The sequence below is a fragment of the Diceros bicornis genome, chromosome 8 (genome assembly GCF_020826845.1).
Source record: "Diceros bicornis minor isolate mBicDic1 chromosome 8, mDicBic1.mat.cur, whole genome shotgun sequence".
NCBI classification, from domain to species: Eukaryota; Metazoa; Chordata; class Mammalia; order Perissodactyla; family Rhinocerotidae; genus Diceros; species Diceros bicornis.
The window spans coordinates 37,781,423-37,804,394 of record NC_080747.1 but is presented as its reverse complement, the minus strand read 5'-3'; the positions used below and the strand labels follow the sequence as shown (position 1 = coordinate 37,804,394).

The following is a 22,972-nucleotide window of genomic DNA, read 5'->3' as shown; positions in this document are numbered from 1 at the left end:
GAACAAATGCACCAAGGGGAAAAAGTGGCCAAAGAATAATGGGGAGCTCACATCACTGCATTTCCATCCTTTCCAGGAAGTTGTTGCACCAAATCCTGACTGTCTTAGTTGCTGTGTGATCCTTTCGACCATTTTTTTAAATTTTAAATCAATTTTATAGTTGTGTTCATTGAGATGCCTAAGTTGATACCAATTACTTATCACAAGAAGAAGCAGAAATCTTACTTCTATTTTACTCATCATACCTCACTATTATTGTTTGACACTCTATTTTCTTTCTATAATGTAAATTCCCTGAAAGTAAAAATCACCGTATTCCTAGCTGCTAAAACAATGCCTGAAACATAAGCTACATTCACTTAATATTTGCTTAATGAATATTTGCTGCATAGAACCCAGTGTATCTGATCTTTTTAATTCCATATGTAGGTATTTTGACAGTTACTCTACTTCATGAATTTAATATATTCAATACATTATTTCAGATCAAGTTACGAACTTTCAAATCCTTATACATTGTGACATTACAACTTGGTTTATTAGATTAGATTAAACATGTCCTAAATTGTTCTATGCATAGTAGCATTTCATGTTGAATCCCAGAGTATACATAATAAATGACTTAATTGTTGAGGTGGTCTTTGTAGGCATTCCTTTCTGTCCAAAATTTGTTTTCATATTTTTTCTCTCCATTGATTCTATGAAAACTTATATATTCAACTTATTGAGGAATTCTAAACTTAATGAGGAATTAACATTAAAAGGTTTTGTAATTCTAGTAAATCCTCAACTACTCTATGTTGAATCTTCTTTTTCTTTTTCTTAACATCTTCTCAGTAGAATCTATGGCTTTCCAAGCTGTTTCAGTGATTTAAATAGTTCAATCTAATCAAAACATTTAATATCCAAACAGAATTAAAGTTATCCCTCTCCCGGGGTAGGTAGACCAGTGCTACTAGAGATAGACTTGTTAGGGTGAGGAGAGGAGGAGATGTAATCTGCTTTTTTATTCCATTTGTTTAACTCTTCTAGGTTCCTAGTGATGGAAACAAGCAGGAGATATGAGAAGGAATGGTCTATGTAGTCATTTAACTGGGTACAGCTGAAACCTTTGTCTTGTGAGTTTCTATTTTGTTTTGGGTTAACACCAACTGGCCCTTGGTGTACTTCGAGAGGCAGACATATAAATAATGACTCTTTTATGGGTAGCTCGGTAGAAACGGTTTTTGTTGTTTTGTTCACAGGCATTTTATACTGTTTACATCCTTGATGTGGGAAATCTGACTAGTTCTCTATATCTTCTATCTACCTTGGCTCCTTTCATCAACAATCTAGTCCAGAGATATGTGATGCTGGTGCACAACTCTCTTGGGTCAAAAAACTGGTGAAACGCCTCTAGCCTAGTTATTTTCTTTTGATATGAATTATACCCACAAGAAAATAAAATATCTTAGATGTGCTAAAGAATAAGTGTCCAGATACTCCACTACTTTTGTTTCTTTAAATCCCACCACCCCTTTTAACTTTCTTTTCCCTTGATCAGGTAGAGGAGCAGGAGCAGCTTGCTAAGTCTGCTGCCTAAAGAGTTGTTTAACTATAGAATGAGAGACCAGTCTTCTATTCTCCTAAGAAGACATTCTCAATATTTAAATATATATATTTAATATATATTATATACACTTAGAATATAATATATGTTATGTATAAATTATAGTCATATATCTGTATGAGTATTGAATACTTGAAATTGTTTATTGGCTATTGAGTATTTGAAATGTGGTTAGTATGGCTAAGAAAAATTATTTTATTTTATTTTAATTTAATTAATTTTTATTTAAATTTAAGTAGTCATATGTACCATGCACGGTAGCATTTTATCTGTTCATCTCAGAGTGTACATAATAAATGACTTAATTGTTGAAGTGACCTTTGTAGGCATTCTTTTCTGTTCAAAATTTGTGTTAGTATATTTTCTGTCTTTCTGTGTTGGTATCTAGCAGCTAAAGTATTAGATAGCACAGTCTTAAGTACATATTTATGCTTATGTACCTTTTTATCCATATGTATCAAAGTATCTATTTGTCCCAAGGAGGGAGATGGTGAGTGTTAGTTGACATTTCCTTGTTAGTAAGGCCTGGGAAGAAGTATCTGGACCCAAATATGACATCTTTGGGTTGAGAACCACTGCTGTCTGTTCTAGGACAATAAGAACATATTAGTCATAGCTCTTTCAAAATCTGTATATTATCACTTTAATATCAGGATTAGTGGGGCTATTTCTTTTTTTATGCTTGTTCTGGGGCAACAAGAAAAGACTGTTAAACTTATTCTCCAGGATTAGAGTTTTTTTTTTTTCCCCACACTTCTTTTGCCTGTTGTTTCTTTTTTTTTTTAATTTTATTTATTTATTTTTTTCCCCCAAAGCCCCAGTAGATAGTTGTATGTCATAGCTGCACATCCTTCTAGTTGCTGTGTGTGGGACGCGGCCTCAGCATAGCCGGAGAAGCGGTGCATCGGTGTGCGCCCGGGATCTGAACCTGGGCCGCCAGCAGCGGAGCGCGCGCATTTAACTGCCAAGCCATGGGACTGGCCCCAGGATTAGAGTTTTTAATGGAGTTGAATTAATTTTAATATCGAAAAGTGACCAAAAATCTACATAATCTGCTAAAGATGTCTTAGAGTGATTGGAATAGACTTCCAAGAAAGAATGATTAGAAACAATTATGGAGAAAATACTTTTTTAAATTTAAATATTTTTAAAATAAATTAAAAAAAATTTTTTTAAAATATTTTTTAGATTATATCTTCAGATGAATAACTGATTACCCTTCTCTAGTATTGGCACTCTTCAGTTTGGCTTTAACTATCTGGAAACTGAATGTGGAAATGTCATTGATCTCACTGCTTTCTTCTTTTTAAATTTTATTTTCGTCCTCTTTCTATTCTCTGCCTTTTCTTTAAGTTACCCAGAATATCTGATTTTTCTATATACTCACTCCCATTGGGAGTTCATCTACTTATATTCTGGTGAGATACTTAAAGCAAAGTACTTAGAATCACGGCACAGAAAGAGGCCTTGCAAAAATAATCCAGTGTTGTTTTTACCTGCCTTCCATCTATCAGAAATTTAATTTGCTGTAGTAGTTCATGGTTTTCTCAATCATTGTTATACTATCACACAAAAAAAGAGATCTTTGATCTCCGTGTGTGTTGACAAGTTAAATACAGTCTGTGCCCACTTTATAAAAATGATTTAACAAGCCTGGAAGGACAATTTCCTTTAGTTTCATTTTTCTATTTTTGCATTGAAATACAATGTTTTCCTTTTTAAATATCTCTAAAATCCTGCAATTGAACAAACTTTGGAATGAGAAAATCATAGTTCTAAGAAAGAGTACATACTCAATTACCAAGAAGCCTATATTTTAAGTGATTTCACCCGCAAGTATTGTTCATAGTATGAATCAATAAAAGTGGTAATGAGTCGTTATTAAGGAACAATTACAAATTTCTGTTGTTTTCCTCTTTACTACACCTTTAGAAGCATATAATCACCAACTGTAGTTTCAAAATTAATCTAAAATATTTTAGTTCACTTTCAGATTTATTATTCCTTGTGTTTTGGGGCTGAAGTTTAAAGAATTTGATGAAATATTAACAGCCCAAAGTTATAAAATGGGGTACAAAATAACTCAAAAAATATTCAGAGTTTGCAAATATATATTTATCACATTATTTATTGAATATCTTCTTTATCAATAGCAACATTCTACATTGGGCTCATTGATATGATTCTTCTTTTGTCCCATTCCAGGTGAATTTGATTTATGGTGGTCATGAAATACCTAAGTGTGGCTCATGTCCTAATGCCAGAGTTAATATTTTTCTAACATACATATATCTGTCTTATAATTGGCTAAGGAAATGTTGATACCCGGAAACCAGGATAGATCACTCATATCTAGAACGTTCTACACTGCAAATGTGAAAAGTATGTCTTGTATATAAAAATATCCTCAGAAATTATTTACTTCTTGGAGTAGACAGTATTCAGCCCTTAGTATCGTGCAATAAAGAGCCTATGCTCAGTGTTTGTTGATTTATCAGATGAACTGAAAAGAATCTAATTAAATAAGACTGGTATGTTGCAATTAATTGCTTATAACTGGCAATAAATATACTTACAAAGGGACTAATAAACCTGTTGCCTTGCTATTAATTGGCTTTTATAAAAACCATTCTGTAAGTGTAAGTATAATTAGCTTAAGTATGTGATATTTATTGGTTACAATTTATAGCTAGTCAAAAATAAATGGCAAAGGGCTAAAGCCACTCATCTTAGAAGGCATCAGCCTAAGTTAAATTACAAAACCTTCTATAAACCATATGATTTACTTTTATTTAAGAAACCTAATTGTTGGCTATCAGATTGAATTACATTTTCTTGTATTGTGTAAGTCTAGAAACCTATAGTTTTGCATACTAAAACTATTTCTAACAAATCTTGTTTATTTTACTAGCTAAGAAAACGTGTATACCATGTAATAAAACCTTTACTTGAGGAAAAACAAACTGTGTAAATGTTATTACTGTTTTCTTAAGTGTAGTTTTTTTTATTGCAAAGGGTAAATATAAATATTGTTTTAAAATTATATAGGCACTGTTTTTCAAAATGGTTCAAGTTTTCCATTGAAACTTACTAGACTGGGGGTTCTGCCAGACTAGAAGGTACTAAGGCAGGGAGACTTGGGGCCACATAGAGACTCAGACAGGCAGACTGAGCTATGTATTCCGGAAGGAGATGCATCCTACCAGGTTGAGCATAGCATCTGAATTGTAAGAGTGATAAATACTAGGCCACATAGGGAAATTTAAAAAGGAGAACTGAGTAAACATTACTAAAAAACATTCTACTTTAGTAGAGAAACTTTTAATCTAGAAGGTAGTTTTTCTGCTTTATCTCATTTGCGTTATTTCTATATAAATCTCTGTGAGATATATGACAGATTTTCTTCTTGGAATGTTTTTCACCTTCTTTCACCTCTACTTTGTAACCCTTTATACACATTCCTCGACAGGTATTTGCTGAATCAATAAATGAACCCTTTGGGGCCAGCCCAGTGACATAGTGGTTAAGTTCACGCACTCTACTTCGGCGGCCTGGAGTTGGTGGGTTCAGATCTTGGGCGTGGACCTACACACTGCTCATCAAGCCATGTTGTGGTGGTGTCCCATGTACAAAATAGAGGAAGATTGGCATGGATGTCAGCTCAGGGCCAATCTTCCTCACAAATAAATAAATAAATAAACCCTTTATATCCTCTTTGGTGAGCAAGGGGGAATAAAAGAAATTTCATGAAAATGTTTTTTATGGCAAACAAAAAAACTTATGTGTATAAATTATCATTATTATGGTAAATCTCATTATAGGAAGCCAAAAATACATGACAAAGGTTGAAAGCCTAAATTACAATCAAATACGGCTCTATTGTGGACATTCATTAAACACATCATTTGATAAACATTTAAAAAGTTGGACCTGTGCTACACATTTTGATAAAATATAAAAATACTGTATATACCATTTAAAGAGTAACTGGGAAAACACAAATGATTATGTACAAAACATAATAGATGTAATCCATAGTGACGTCTATACAATATACTCTGAGAATTAGATAAAAATGTACCTTACAATGGAGCCAAGTATAAACAACCAAAAGGAATATTGTTAATGAGGGAGGAAGGAGGTGTGAACAAATATTTATGAAGCTCCTTGTAAAAATCAGACCTGGAGGTAGATACTCTATATACATTGTCTTCTTTAATCATCATAACTATCCTTCAAGTTCTAGTGTGTGCTAGAACTGGTTTATGCTGGCTCACAATAGCCCCTTATTATACCTTGTCCCAACTCTGTATTCAGTGACTTTATATTGGTATCTTTAAATCAGCCATTGTGGGAATATTTACAACATGGAAATCAACAAAAGCTACAAATCAGGGCTTTTTCCCCTCCCTGTCTGAGAACAAGGTTGTTAAACATTTATCAGCACACCACTGATATGCATTAAGTAGGACTGTGTAATATTTAGACTCTGAAATCTATCCAGTCCTAAAATTCTATGACTATTGTTGAGCAAATTATCCAGTAATTTTTTATTGAATTAGTTTTCTTAATTTTAATGGATGATTTAGATAGTTTTAACATTTTTAGGTTATATACTGGAATGATTTTAGTCAAAAATGTATTGATTTGTAAACTGAAAAAGTTTTTGTGTTTTTGTAATGGGCCATGCTTCTTCATTTTATAATGAGGAATGATTTATGATTGAAATAGTAAAATATTATCAGTTATAAATATTTGTTTAAAACTAAGATTTGTTTACCACAACCTCTGATCATATCTTTGACCATTTTATGTGTTGGTATTTTGCAGTGAGGCCCACAGTGATTGAAACTGATGTTTATGTAAACAGCATTGGACCAGTTGATCCTATAAATATGGTGAGTAGTAAATATTAAAAATAGTTATCTTGCATAGAGTTCTAGAGTATACACCTCAGTAATACAAATGAATTCCTGAGTAATTTCTGATAGCTAATTCTGAATGAGTTTAGGGCAACATGTGCATTTACTATGCTCCAGGTATTAGGATTGGAGCTAAAATATCCCCATATCTAAGAATGTGTAGCCTGTTACTCCAATGCACCATGTTTGCTAGGAACTATGCTGGAGCATAAAAAATTATCACGTGATCCATCAAGAGCGGATCCTGAAGAAATCTAGTAGGAGATAACCAGAAGGCCTGAGGAAAAAGCAGTCAATCAGAGAAGGAAAGAGACTTAACTGGCAGAGGAAGGAGCATGCAAGAGTCATAGAGGAATGAAACGTCTTGATAAGATCAGGAGAACTTCTAGTAATTTGACGACACTGGAACATGAAGTACAAAGTAAGGAATTAAGGCTGAAAAGATATTTAAGGGCCTTATTAAGAATGGTCTTGTGAGGGGCTGGCTCCATGGCCTAGTGGTTAAGTTCCATGCACTCCACTTTGAGGGTGGGTTCAGTTCTTGGGTGTGGACCTATACCACTTGTTGGCGGCCATCCTGTGATGGCACCCACATGCATAATAGAGGAAGATTGGCATGGATGTTAGCTCAGGGTGAATCTTCCTCAGCAAAAAAACTGATCTTATGAGCCATAATAGGAAACTTATGTATGAATTGTATCCCTTTGGATAGAGAAATGCCTGGATGCTTTTCATCAGGAGAGCGTCATAGGCAGATTTATATTTTTAATAGATTCACTCTTTTTTTTTTTTTTTTGCTGGGGAGGATTTGGTCTGAGATAATGTCAGTTGCCAATCTTCCTCTTTTTTCTCCCCAAAGCCCCAGTACATAGCTATATATTCTAGTTGTAAGTCCTTCTGGTTCCTCCATGTGAGCTGCCACCACAGCATGGCTACTGACAGACGAGTGGTGTGGTTCTGCACCCAGGAACTGAACCCAGGCCACCAAAGTGGAGCACACCTAACTTTAACCACTAGGCCATCAGGTCTGGCTTGGTATAGATCACTCTTATAATAGCATAGAAGATGGATAGAGGGATCAAAGTCCGGGATTAGAGAGACCAGTTATGAGGTTGTTGCATTAGTCTGGGTGGTACTGGTTATCTCGGTTGTATGAAATTCAACGGAATGGTGAAGGTAGGAATGGAATAACAGCTGAATTGTATGTCCCTCCTCCATCCTCAAAATTGGTCTCATATCCACCTTCTTGTCACAGAGTCCTGAAGACATATATGAGTTCCGCATGGAAAGACATGCAATCATGTGTTGATTTCAAGGTGTTAGGGAGTAAGTGGGAATGCAGTTAATGTTATGAACTACTATTTTGAGGAACTTATCTTAGAAAACAATGAGATAAGAGTATGGTGATAGAGAGGGGGAGAGAGAGAGAGTATAAGAGAAATATGGGAAGGAGAGAGAATATGAGAAACGATAAAGTGTGGTATCTAGGCTTTATCTTTTATACATAGAATAAATAATGTTTTACTACTATTTGAAGGACATAATTAACACCTCCAATGTAACCAATTGATATTATTAAAAATGTTCTCTTCCAAACCTTAAGAATCCCATTTCTGTGAGTCAAACTACTAGGTCCCATTCAATGGGCTCAATAATGCATTATTTCTATCTCCTTTGATTTTGTCATCTGTATTAGTTTCTCAGGCTACCATAACAAAGTACCAGAGATTTGGTGACTCAAACAACAGAAATTTACTTCTCTGAAGGCTAGAAGTCCAAATCAAGATGTTGGCAAGTTTGGTTTCTTTTTAGGCCTCTCTTCTTGGCTTGCAGGTGGCTGCTTTCTCGCTGTGTCCCCACATGGTCTTCCCTCTGTGCACATGCACCCCTGGTGCTCTTTGTGTATTGAAATTTTCTCTTCTTATAAGGACACCAGTAAGATTGGGCTAGGGCCCACCCAAATGGCCTCACTTTAACTTAATCACCTCTTTAAAGGCCCTATCTCCAAATACAGTCCCCTTCTGAGGTACCGGGGGGTTAGGGTTTCAATATATGAATTTTGAGGAGACACAATTCAGCCCATAATACCATCCAAAGATAATTTTCTAACCCTTTGATGATTTTTCCCTCACTTCATTTATTCATTATCACGACCGTCAAATTGTCTCTTTATTAGAAGTCTTAACTGACCTGAATATCTGAATAACCATTATTATATGCCTAACAATTGCCTGGGTCTGCTTATTCCTATAGTATCACAGTCATGCTCAGTTTTTCTCTTACTCAATATGATGTTCACGTGATTGTCATTAGCTTTCACAATGGCCCACACTGACTACTGTACTGACAGCATTTTTGCCACACTATAAGGGACATCTTTGTCACCTTAATGCAAGGGACTATGAACTGACTGTGGATAAGTTGAATCTGACAGCCTGAAATTAGGAGCTAACTCTAAGGAGAAAGTTAGGACTGGAACAAATACTTGTCAAGAATTAGCTAGACCTCTGAGAAATGGGAAAAACAGTCTTAAAGTATAGAGAGAGGGAAAAAGGAACGAATATCAACCTTAGGGAACACATACATCTGAGGAACTGAACGATGAAGCTCAGGTAGTAAGTGCAACAGCAATGTTGGCAAGAAAGTGAAGATAAAGCAATGGAAAAGAAGCCAAGGAAAGAGAGTTGCAAAGAATTTTTTGCTACTACTTCTACCTCAAATGAATTCCTATACAACATTTTGATTTTTTTTAAAGATAAAATATTCTATAAACCTGTTTGTATTTAATTTAACATTATGCAAATATGGGAGTTCATAAAGTAATGCATTACTAAAATGTTAATTTTCTCTTTAGGAGAATCTTGCAGTGTTCACTCTAATTAACCGATGTTTAGAGAAGATAAGCCTGTTTGAGCATATGGAAGTCTACATTTTCCTGAACTGTATATTTTTTGTTTGGGGCTTTTGTTTTCAATTTGAATGAATTCATGAAAGAAAAATATGTGGTCATTAAAATAAAGACAAGTAGGACTCAAAGTTGAATTAGTATTCCAGAAATGCTTTGACAAGAATAACCACCAAGAGGCTTCTGTGATGATCTTCCTGTATAAAAGTTTCATGGTATTAAAGATTTAGTTTTCCCCGTGGGACAAGCTACACACTTGTAACCTTAGACAGTGATAGTTTTTAAAAAGCTAATTAAATGCAATTGCTATTAAACTGGTGATACTAAAGCACATACAAGAAAAAAAAAAACTATAAAATACTTGATAGTGTTATTAAAAGAGAAGCATTGTCATACTAGGGATTAATAAGGAGCAGTTTACATAGAAGACAGTTTTAACTAAACAATGCAGGAAAATTAGAATTCAGTTTTCATATAGTGAACAAAATTGCTTTGAATTTGAGTGTAATCAAGCAAGCAGACTTGAATGCAATTAAGCAAGCAAGAGGGTAGGTTTTTTTCCCTCTTAACTACTCATGGAATTTAAGTTACTAGTAAGGAACAAAATTAATGTGTTGGTTTAACAATTTTTTTTTTTAAATTAGCCAAAATTTGGTTTGGTGCAAAATGGTTGTTTGTTTTTAAGCTTGGCTACATAACATAGTGTCTCTATAGATAACTGATAAAACCTAAAACAATATTATTCTACAATAGGATATGTTTTTCTTTCTTCTTTTTTTTCAGTGTTAGATTAATGGCTTTAATCTTGTGTCACTATCAAAAAATAGGATATTCAATAATTGCATGTTGAATGAATAAATAAATTAGTCAATAAATAGTTTCCATTTTGAGAATTTAAATTCAAAATGACACACTAATGAAGACTGAAAAAAAATATATAGTAACTTGGAGAGAGGCTGTTCAGCTAGTTATGTATGCTCTAACTAAAACTATCTAAATGTAAACAGAACAAAAAATATACAATGAGACCTGAATGCAGCAAAATGTTAATAGACGTTATCAGGCTAGAATTAAAGTAGTTTTTAACCCATAATTTTTTGAATTTTTGGGGGGATTATCTATTTTTACTCTTTTGAGTAATGTCTCACTATAATAAAACAATAGCAGTTTACCATCTGACTAACAAGTACAACATTCAAGAGTTATAGCAATTCTTTGAATCAAATCGAGATCAATGAGAGCCCCAGGGAATCCAAGATACTATTATGGGTATCTAACAGGAGCTAAAGCACAAGGTATTGAGTGCAAAAACAGTTATAACTTAAAATTCCAGGTAAAATTTGGACATGGGTTTACTTATAGGGACTGGTACACCCTTATATAGTCCAATACGGGCATTTTGAAAGTGAAGGACCAGAGAGAAAAACAACTAATGAAAACCAGTCAGGAATGAGATCCCAGTTAGGTCTTTACATCATTCTAACTGCCAGAGTGGTATGTCAGACTGCCCTAGAATATGGCGCCGACGCTGGATGGATTCTTCTTGCGATTGGTGAAATTGTGTTTGGTCTTGGTAATGGAGACAGGACTGAGGAACCAGGGCACCAGTTAGGAGGAGGAAAACTTAGACAGGAGCCGGGACACCAGCTGGGCTCTACTCCCAAGTAACCACCTACTGGAGATGACTACAAGGGGTGAGCAGTACACAAACAGGATTAAGTAACCTTAGCAAAAGACAGAATGCTTTCTTTCTGGCCAGTATAAAAATATTTAACGATTATGCCCCTTTTCAGGCTACTTTTACCAGAAAAGGAAAATCCAACAGTTCCTATAAAAGAAAAAAAAAAAAAAAAAAGAAACATCTTAAACAAAGTATAGGTAGAACTACAAAAGTCATAAAGGTTATTTATTCTTAAATAAATAAGGGATTTTCTCAGTAATCACATTTTGTTCCACTCATTTAGGAGGAATGGCCAGGTGTTAAACGTGTGAGGGTAATATTTAAGTTTGAAAATGGTGAGAACTGACTTTTAAGTCTTTTTTGCTTCATCTTGTTTTATCAGGCTCATTTTTGATAATAAACTTCCCAGACATATAACTTGTGTTTAAACATTCTAAATATATTGAAAAGGCTGGTGCTTATAGAGTTTTCTTCTATGAATTTCTTCAGTTGCAAGGAGCACATTTCTTTAGCGTGGTTCATGCAACTGGTGCTAATATTCATAGGTTTCTCTCTCTCTTTCTCTTTTTCTCTGCCTTTCTCCCTGTCACTGTCACTCTCTTTTTCTCTCTCCTTCCTTTCCTCTTTTTGTTTCCTGCTGCTTCTAGATTTAAGGAAATAAAGCCTTAAGCATAGCTTCTACATATCAAATAAAAGCATCTCTATCCTTTTATTCTATTAGCAGGAAACATTCACTCCTTACCAGGTACGTTGCATTGAGGAATTATGAAACAGCAAAAGCATGGGCACAAGATATTTTTTTTTCCTGTCTGCATAATTGACCTGCATATGCTAATGGAGGGGAAGAGAGAGTGTTTTAGTCTTCCTGGATGAAGAAATGCATTTACGTTTAACAATTTTAAGTTTGTGTATTTGGTTTGTACAATATTTTAAAGCTTGTTACTATAGTTTTAGTTTTGTTACTTTTGCGTATTATGTTAACATTTTTTTTGGCATTAGATACTCTAAAATCTATTTCTTTTCACAGGCTTTATTTTAAAACAATATAAAATTTAGGTATGTTTTGATTCAACACTAAGTGAGAGAAAATAAAAAATTATAAATGAATGTTATTTTCTTCTCTATTATTCTTTGATCCAGTATGCTCATTTGCCCCATAAATAGTATGTTAAAACTCTTAGAATTAAGAAATTAAATTAACCTCTGAATCTCCAAAAATTATCAAAATAATTTCTTATTTCTTGATGTACACAAATACAGTTTAATTTTATTTCATTGTTTTGTTTGTCTTATATGTATTTACTACCTATATTGTGACGGTTGGTGCATTGTCTACTAAATTAGAAAAGATATGACCTCCTTCCTTCAGAAAGGTATAAAACCCAGTGGGTAGTACAGCTAAAAAATGCAAATTAGATAAATACAGATGGGAAAGGGCCAGGAAAAATGCTGTACGTAAACCCATACACATTTAAAGTTACAAATGGTGACCCTATGCTATTTTTTTTAATATTTCATAAAAATAGTTTTTCTCCTTATTGTGAAAGAGATACATGTCCAATATGGAAAAATTCAAAATTTAATTTAGGTAAAAGAAAGAAAATTTAAATATTCTAGATTATCATTATCCAGAGGTCACGGTTGTTACTACTATTTTAATAACTTTATGCATATAGTTTTACCAAATGCTGAAATATTACACATATTGTTTTACAAAATTGTGTCTTTCTGCTTATTATATCGTGACTATTATTCCACTTAACTACTTTTTGAAAAATATCGTTAAATGTTGCATAATATTAGGCAATGTATTTGTACCACGTGTATTTAATAATCCATTATTTTAACAGTTTCCAATTTGTGGTGATTAAGAGTAATATTATCAAAATCCTTTTTGCCACCCATAATTATTCCCTTAGGATATGGGTACAAATTCCTCTGAGACTTCTTGGTCAGATGTTGGAGGTGTCTATTTTGAATCCTTTTCTAATGATAAGCCTCAATACAGAGTCTCGGGTTAGTTACAGTTTTGAGTCCTTTATGGATTAGTAGATATAGAATGTTGTAGAATGGGCCTTTATTGCTTGGTAGTTCTGGCCTCAGGCTAGGCTAGAGGGGGAAAGTTCTGGCAAAATGAAGGCCTAGGTTTTTTCACCTCATAACTTTCATACATGTGATTAAAGCTGGTTTTAGCCTTGCTTCTACCTAGATGCTCCAAGTCACAGCTTCATTTGTCAAATGTTGTAGTTGATTCAAACATACCTCATAATTCCTCATTTTCTACTTCTTTGTTTAAAATTGAATTATTTGGATTATGTAGTACTTACCAAGGGCTTCTAATGCTGAACTCAAAGTTATTAAGCAACCACTTTGATTGTTTTATTTCTTAATATAAAGTTTATTTATAGGAGGAAAGTGACCAGTGTTAATGCTTTGCTGGTAATATAGAAACACAGAAAAACAATAAATATCTAAGAAAAAGCAATTTAGCACATATGGTGGTACTTTAACATAGCCTAACATAAATTCAGAGGGTTAATATTTCACCATTTTAGAAGATTACGTTGTAAAATTGTGCAGAGGTACATATATTAGCTGAATGTTAAAAACCAAACTTCCTTAAATATACACACGCACACACACACACATTCTGATACAGTGTTTAATGCATAGAGCTTGTATTTAGAGAGAGAGCACCTTACCTTGTTCAGTTTGAGGAATATTGGATAAATCTTCCCATCTGTAGATATTAACTCCAGAACTTGTTTAAATGCCCTAAAATTCTGCATTGTTCCAGGACATTCTGATTCAGTAATAAGATGGAGACCTGGAATCAGAATTTTGAAAATGTTGTTCAGGGACTTCTAGTCAACCAGGCTTGGCAGCCACTAGCCTAAGCCATTTTCAACTATCAATTTGGCAGGAATTAGGTGGGATTAAATGAAAGTAACAAAGAAACCTACAGATCAGGAGTATTTTTATGAGGAAGGGTCATTGGAAGATACCCTGTCCATCTTAGGCTTTATCCTTGTTTATGTTTAGAACATTTTTTAAAAAGTTAATTTCTAACATTTTATAACATTCTCGTGGTCGATAATGTTCTCATGATCACTGAACCTTAGAGCTGGGAAAAATCAGAATGATGATCCTGCCTAGGGCTCCCATTTTTCCGGTGAGAGTAAGTGACTTGGTCAGCATTATATTCTAGTGAGTCACAAATTGAAACTATGGCATGATTTTCTGGCTCCATCCGACCAGTGTTCTTTACACTACATTGTAACTTCTCACTACAACACACACTTTCGATGTATCAATATTCATTTTGTTGATTATCTGAAAAGTATTTAAAATTATGTATACAGTTAAAAGGCAATACTCAATCTCTTATTCAATGAGTTATTTTTATATTTTTTTAGTGCAAAGGCTTTAAATAATGTACTAAAGTTTTTGATCTGAAATTGGCAATGGATTTGAACTAACATCAGTTGCTCAGCAGCTTTAATTAAAATGTGAAAGAGAGAAAACTTGTTTAAATAGCTTGACTTTTGACATTTTGCTAGAATGAAAATTATGACAAATTTCTATAATGAAAACTGTGCGTATTGTGTGATAAGCCTTGGATTTTCTGGTAAGACTACTCAGCTCTGTGATATGCACAATTGGATCCAAACTGCTAAGGTAAACACTGGAAGCCAGTGCTCCCAACAGCAGTACAAACAATGTCATCCTAGCAGCACGCTGACAATGTCAGAAAATTCTTCGTTTTCTCCATTAAGAATATGGACCGTGGCAAGAATCTATAAAGTGGTAGTAATGTAAACAATTTAAAACACGAAGCATGCAGACTCTTTCTAAATATGTCATTTCCAAATATAGTGTTCTGTCTTGCTCAGATAGGAAGCCTAATTCAGACAGCAAGAAATATTTTTCCAGCTTTATTGACGTATAATTAAAAATAAAAATTGTATATAATTAAGGTGTTGGTGTTTTGATATAAGTACACCTTGTGTAATGGTCACCATAATCAAGCTAATTAACATCCGTCACCTCACATAGTTACCTTTTCTTTCCTTTCTTTTTTTTTTTTTTTTGGTGAAAGCATTTGAGATCTATCCTTTTAGCAAATTTCAAGTATACAATATTAAGGAATATATTTTAAAACAGTGTAATTACAGATGCAGAAATATTTGTCACACTTACTTAGATCATTGAGCAAATAATCTAGCTATCTAGCACTGAACCAATCTATGGCAAATGTTGCACATGTGGATGAGAAACACAATGACTTATTGGTGATGGGGCTTCTCTAGGAAGAAGAGCCCTCACCTGAATATCAAACATCCATCGCAGAGAATTTACCATGCTTTCAATAGTAACCATACAGATAACTTCTTTCCAAATGTCATGCTGTGTATTTACAGGCTCCCCATTTAGAAGGTTACTCTCTCTCACATCTTGCAGAGGTAACAGTGTTTGGCCTATGTTTGTACAACTCTTCAGTTTAGGTCACAGACCTATAGCTATGAACTTAGCCAGAAATTTATGATATTTTGGCTTAATTCTTACAGATTAATTCAAATTCAGTATGGACACCAGGGATTAAAATTTATTGATAATAGCTTGCCAATTTATTCCCTAAACAACTATTTATTGGGTGTCTTTTATAGGCCAGACACTGTTTTTAAGAGCTGAGGTTACAGTATTGAATAATCAAATACCCTATGCCTTCATGGAGCTTACATTTTAGTTGGGAGGCGCTGTAAAATACATAAATATATAACATATCAAGTAGTGAAAATTCAATAGAGAGAAGTGAAGCAGAGTACTGGATAGGAAGGCTCAGGATGGTGGTGGGGTTTTATTGTATATAGTAGTCAAGAGAAGTATCACTTCTTAGGTGAGATTTAAACAGAAATCTAATGGGGGTGAAGGAGCAAGTCATGCAGATATCTGGAGAAGAATGCTAGCTAGAGGGAATAGGAGGAGCAAAGGATCTGAGATAAAAATGTGCATGGAACAGCAAGGAGACGAGTAGGGCTTGTAGTAGAATTAACGAGGGTTAAAAGAGATAGGAGAAGTTGGTGTAATTAGGGTTCAGATCATCTGGTGTCTTAAAGACGTTGAGACGATATTGATTTTTTTTTGTCTGAGTGAATATTGGAATGCGATAGAAAAATGTTGAGCAGAGGAGAGGAATGATGTGACTTATGTTTTCAATGAGACTACTATCTTTTTGAATGAAGAACAAACCATAGGAGGCCAATTGTGGGAGCAGGAAGACTAGTTATGAGTATACTGCAATAATCAAAGAAAAAGTTGATGATGGTGAAACTGGTGAGAAGGTATAAGATTCTGGAATAATTTAAAAATGATGATGCCAAGATATTCTGAAAGACCAGATGTGGAGTATTAGAGAAAAAGAGGAATCAAGAATGACTCCAAGATTTTTTGACTTGAAAACTTCGAAGGATGGAGTTGTCATTTAATGAGATGGAGAAGAGAGTTAGAGATTTTTTTTTTTTTTTTTTTGGAGGATGATGAAGATCAAGAGTTCCATTTTGGAAATTTAAGGTTAAGGTATCTATTAGCTGTCCTTCTGAAGACATTAAGGAGGCAATTAGACATGTATGTTGGGATTTCAGGGGAGAGGTTTGCAGTTGAGATATTGATTTTGGATTCTCTGGCTACTTAAAGTAGGTGATCTTCAGGTGATACTTAAAGTCATGAGACTAGATGAGATTATTTTGAGATTGAAGAGAAGGGGACTGGGTGTTATTAAACTCTGAGGCACTTCATTGCTTACATATACGAAAGATACAGAAGAACTTGCAAAGGAGACTGAGAAGGTGTAGCCATTGAGGTAGGAGAAAAACAAGATTCACTGGTGTCCCAAGATCTGAGTTAGACCAAATGTTTCATAAAACAGAAACTAATTAACTGATTCAAATTCTGCTAATGGGCTAATAATATGAATATTTAGGTAAGACTAGCTTTCCAGAAGCTAGAGAACTTGTTTTACTTAGAATCTTGGTATTGGAACTGTCTGTCCCCATATATGAAGAAATTGCTTCAAAAATAAAAGTATATCTATAAAATGTTTATCTCTTCCAGAGCAGACATTGCACGGCTATGGCCTACAATCTTTGTAAAATGGAATATTTGCAAAGGCTCTGTTGCCCCATTTTAAAACAATATGTAGGCTTTCTTTCATTATTATGATCATAATGTTATGGGATACTTACTATGTGTCAATCATTGTTTTAAGTAATCTACATTAAATGTTAACAAGAACTTTATGCACTAGATACTGTATCACTCCCAGATTCAAGATGAGAAAATTGAGTCATAAAGAGCTACGAAATTTGCTCAAGATCAGATAAAAATTTTTGTATTCAGAATTCAAACCCCAGAAGTCTGCCCCAAAGTAGCTTTACCCAATCACTGCACTAAACTGCCCCCTTTAAAGGGCCATCTGACTTCCAGGACTCAGAATAGTCCAATTGTCCACACTGAAAAGAATTGAGATTTCTCTTGACTGTATGCCAGATTCCTCAGCTGGCTGCTTTTTCTGCAGCCATTTATGTTTCTGTCTTTGTGCTTGATGCAGTGCTGTAGTGATTCTGGAAAGCCTTTTATCTGCCTTCTGGATTGTCTTTGTTTCACTTCATCTCCCCATGTGGCAGATGCCGAGCACTCCATGTGCACATCTGTTCCTCTTTCACAACCATTTCAGAACAACAGGGTGACGGTGAAAATCATTTTGATGTCTGTGCATTGGGAAAGTTCCTAGAGTTTGTTCAAGGAATTATCCTGCCATGTGAGATGTGGTATCAGTTGGACATGATTTTGATAAAACTTTTCAAGACACACATAACTGTGGGACCTTATTGTTTAAAATTTCAGGATCTGAAGTAAGGGAATTCTCGTGGTAGACTGATAGAAAGAGATGTTGATGTGTCCAGGACCTTTCCCATCCTGGCAATGGATACCCTGGAGGAGGACAGTCCGCATCTCTTATTCTCCCATGAATGGCACAGGGAATAGGCAATATTGTATGTTTGATCTCATGCAGTAATCTTAATGTAGGTAACATTTTGGAATTACTTTGCAAATAATCATATGGCTTATTTTAGGAGTGCTACAGCTGAAAAATAGAATTCCAGATTTCATTACCTTGATGCAATATCAAAACTGAATCAAAGAACTTCACAAGGGGATAGCTGCGTGGAAAAAATGGTCATCTATATTTTCTGGAGTATATTTGATGTTTAACAGGATCAAAAAATAATTCCCCCATTTTTGTATCCTTCCCGGGTTTCTGAATCTATTGACAAATATGCCGAGAAGGTAAGCAAAGGGAGGTAAAATAAACAAACAAAAAAATAAACCTTCCTTACCAGTAATTAAAGTGGGGCTGTAGAATAAGGCTAGGGTGTGAGAACCAAATGGCTTTGCCAGAGCTCTTGTGCACCTACCTGACTCCAACTCTCAGTTTGGACTTTGAGCGAGTTCATTCAGATCAAGTTCAGAGTTCAGAGAATGAAAATGAGACACAAACTTACTGAAAAACAATTTTTAATATATTACATTCACTCACTTGAGAAATATGGAACAAACTTCACTAAGAGGTAGAATGAGTAAGAGATGGGACAAAATGAAAAGTGTATATTTACATAGGAAACGTGGACTGGGGGAATACGTCTCTTCCTATCCCAATAATTATTCATTTTAACTTGTCTAGCAAAGAAACACAAGTATAATTTTTGTTGAGGCTTTCTGAATCCGTGAATGTCCATTCCTACTGTTATAAGCTCTGTCATCGTTTATTTTATGTGTCAACTTGCTAGGCTATGGTACCCAGATATTTGTCAAACACTAGTCTAGATGTTGCTGTAAAGGCGTTTTTTAGATGTGATTAACGTTTAAGTCAGTAGACTTTGGGTAAATCAGATTATCCTTTATAATGTGGGTGGGCCTCATTCAATCAGATGAAAGCTTTAAGAGAAAAGACTGAGGTCCCTCAAGAAAGAAGGGATTCTGCCTCCAGACTGCCTTTGACTCAAGACTGAAACATCAACTCTTCCCTGGTTCTTCAGCCTGCCAGCCTGCCTTGCAAATTTTTGACTTGCTAGTCCCAACAGGTCAATACCTTAAAATAAATCCATCTAGCCTATATTTATCTATCTACCTACTTACCTACCTACCTACCCATCCATCCATGCATACATACATACTTACATCTTATTGGTTCTGTTTCTCTGGAGAACGCTGGCTAATACAGGCTCATAAGGGTTGCTCCCACCCCAGATCTTAGGGTACTTATTATATATACCTGGAAGCTAACCCCGTCTTCTCTATTATAAGCTTTTTAAGGACTGGGAGTTCATTTTTTAAAATTTCTTTGTATTCTTTGTAGTGTTTAGCTGCCTGTGATTATATAAAGTTTAATACTTTACTCTTTGAAAATATATACAGTATATTATAGAATATATATCTAGTAGGGAATGTATGATTAAGCATGAAAACTAAAATTAACACATGAAATATTAGGACTTTCAGTTCATAATGCTCAGTTCAGCAGTACATGGGGATCGAGCTGTGCCTAGGTTCCAGAGTCAATTATTGGAAATTAGTAAGCTTAGATAATAGTTGTCAAAAACTCTTCCAGATGTAGAATATCCTACATATTTGAGGAATGCACATACCCTGAGGTATAAAAAAATGCACTTTGTTTTTAATTATATATATCTTGCCTTCTTTTTTTTCCCCATTGTGCCCTACATTTTACTACCTCTTTGCTTCCTCCCCACACATTTATTAATTGACACCAGTATGTATCTAAATGTTCACAAACCCTTCAAGATTCAGTTTAAATACAACTTCTGTCGTGAAATCTTTCTTAATTTCCTCTAGCTGAAAACTATCTCTACTGTTTCCATTTTTCCCTTTACCTCTCCTAAGTTTTATTGATTTCCAATTTTTATTATGTATGTATTCATAACAAGAAGCCTCCATTTTCAACTTTGTAAACCCAGAACAATATAGAAGTAACTCAAATGCTGAAAAATATTTGTTAAAAAGTTAATTGATGAATGCACATGGTGTTATCTGCCTTTGGCAATCTACATTTAGGGACATAAAAATAGAGCCCAAAGGATTGGTTACCGAATCCAGGATTCACATAGACTACTTTTTAAATATCTCTCAATATATTTCTGGATGACTTCAATGATTTAAGTAGCTGACATAACCTCTTTGTTCCTTATTTCTTTTTCCATTTGAAACCTAGAATAACATCATGTTTTTTACTCACCTTATCTTGATAATATCAAGAAGTTGGTACTTTTACAATAATTGAACTGGTACCTATGAACTTTTTCCACTAAAGCTATTTGTGCTGTGGACTAGCTACATTTGTACCTTTTCTCTACATGTTTTTAGACGTGTAGATAGTCTAAATGGCTATAGTCTTAGTATCTGATTTACTGCTAACCATTATTTTTCCCATCATACTGTTTTGGCTATGTGAATAGATAGTTTAGGGAGAGATTAACGTCAAGGTGGAAAGACCTGGTCAGAATCAACCAAACTTCATGATGAAATTATGCACTTATGTTAATCACTTAGGCATGTCTGCATTTTGTGTGAAGTTTCTTCCATTACTAGAATGACAATAATATTGAATTAACTAGTACTTTTAAGTGTGACACAGTGCATAATTGCAAAGCAGACAGTGTAGTATGAAGACTACACTGCACACACTTTCATCAATTATGGATTGATTTGATTGAGTTCTAAATCAAGATGGCTCACTTCTTCACCTTTATTCACTAATGCTGTTTTCTCAGCTAACTTGCAAGGAGACAAGCTAACTCCCATAATGTACATTGGACCTCAAATGTTAAATGCACTGTTCCTTATCTCAACGTGTTTATCCTAGAAGGTACTATACTTGTTCTGAGTAAATGAAAGTGCCTTTTCATGTTTCTTTTGCTTATTTATTATGCAGATAATTATAACCTCTAAAGAGGAACATGAAGTACCAGAACACAGTTTGATCATTTTCTGGAAATTACGCTAGCACAAATGAAATTGGATTTTTCAATTATATATAAAATGGCACAAACTTTAATGACCTTCTTATCTGAGTGAGGCACTTATTAAGGATTAGCAATTTAAAAGAGCTTGAAAGTATTAGCCTCTGCAAAGAGTTTGGGAAGGATGAATAATTAAGACATAAGCTCTATATCTTTTTCTTCTTGATCCTAGATTGAGGGAATAATCGTGAGTAGAAAAATTTTCACATTTCCCCCAGAGTCTCTGCTTGGGAGAGTTTGACCCTTTGGAAGTCGTAACACTTTCAACAGTGATTAGCACTTTTATAAACAGGTTTTCTTAAGAAGATCCTGTCAGCTGCTCAGCAGGATTCACAACTGTTTCCTAAATCCCACCCCTAAACAATTAGTTCTCGGGTGCCACCTTTAATGCCCTGTTTGTTAGGAATACCGCAGCCAAGTATACCTACCAGGTAGCATGATGTTCCCTCTACCAACCAGTGTTGGATCTTTGCCAAGCCATAATCCTGGCAGATATGTAAGCCTCTTCCTTGATCTTAACCAGTTTGATTCCATATAAAAGTGCGACATAATTCTGGCACATAATGTTGATTAAATACTCTTTCTGGGATCTTCCACAGAATGAATGTGAGCCTTCTTTCTATTTGCATTTACTATTACGACCAGAAACCATGTTATTAACACAGGTTACACTGTTAAACTTTGAATGGTTAATCATTTGCGTCAGTTGAAGAGGCTGCCTGGATAAATCATAGTTTATTCCAAAGAAAAAATGTCTGGCCTGAGAAGCAGAAGGTCAGAATAGGAATTAAAGATGACTGTTGTGAAGCTGTCCAAGAATTTCCACAAGGTTCAGGGAGGAGGTGCACCAGTGATATTGACAGGGCCCATTGGCTTGCCTAAAATGCACACCCGTTTTTGTACCACTCCATTAATATTACCTAATAAGATGGTTAAGCATCTACAGAATAAATATGCTTCATTTTTACATATTATGAGATATCTTTTGCATTATGAGTCAGCTTGAGTTACAAACACTAAGTACATCAACAAGGTTGTGGCTACAGAATGTATAAATCTTACATGGTTGCAAAAGTACTTTCAGCATATATTCCACAGTACAATTTGATTCCGTGCCATTGTATACTAAGTTGGAAAAAACTAAATTTTAATTGTCTCCCTCTCTAAATTACTCTGGCAACCCATGGCAAACGACTATGTGAAGAGGGGGTCATGATGCAAGTGGTTTTGTGCACAAGGACTTCATGTCTTCACATCTATGTGAAACAATGACTGACACAACAGTATATGCTAAATATGTGGATAGATTATTGAATGATCACATATGACATCATTATATGGACAAATTATCCATAATAATTTATCTATATATCTTACTCCCTTTATAAAGCATACATCTCATACTCAATTACATAATGTTTAGACCCTTGTTGGATTTTAAATAATTATTAGTATGTATGTGCCTTTCCCAAATTGCAACATTGTTCATCCAAAATATATAAAATGATGGTGTTTAAGGATACAAACTTATAACTAGTAGTAAATAAGCAATAGAGATCTAATTCACAGTATAATGAACATAGACAATAATATTGTGCTTATTAGGTAATGTGATAAATATCACTGCAACAGCAATTATATTACAATATATAAATATATTAAAGTAACACACTGTACACCTTAAACTTGCCCAATGTTACACGTCAAATTCATTCAGTTAAAAAAAAACCCACCAAAATAGATAAAATGAGGTTTCCC

The 22,972-nt window shown here is 34.5% G+C and overlaps 1 protein-coding gene across 1 annotated transcript in view; it reads left to right on the top strand.

Moving 5' to 3' along the window:
* The window catches only part of GABRG1 (gamma-aminobutyric acid type A receptor subunit gamma1), a 71,486-nt gene that overhangs the window by 26,471 nt on the left and 22,043 nt on the right, over positions 1 to 22,972 (top strand). The window contains exon 3 of the mRNA XM_058546381.1: positions 6,440 to 6,507. Coding sequence (XP_058402364.1) covers positions 6,440 to 6,507 — 68 coding nt within the window. The remainder of the gene's footprint in view (positions 1 to 6,439; positions 6,508 to 22,972) is intronic.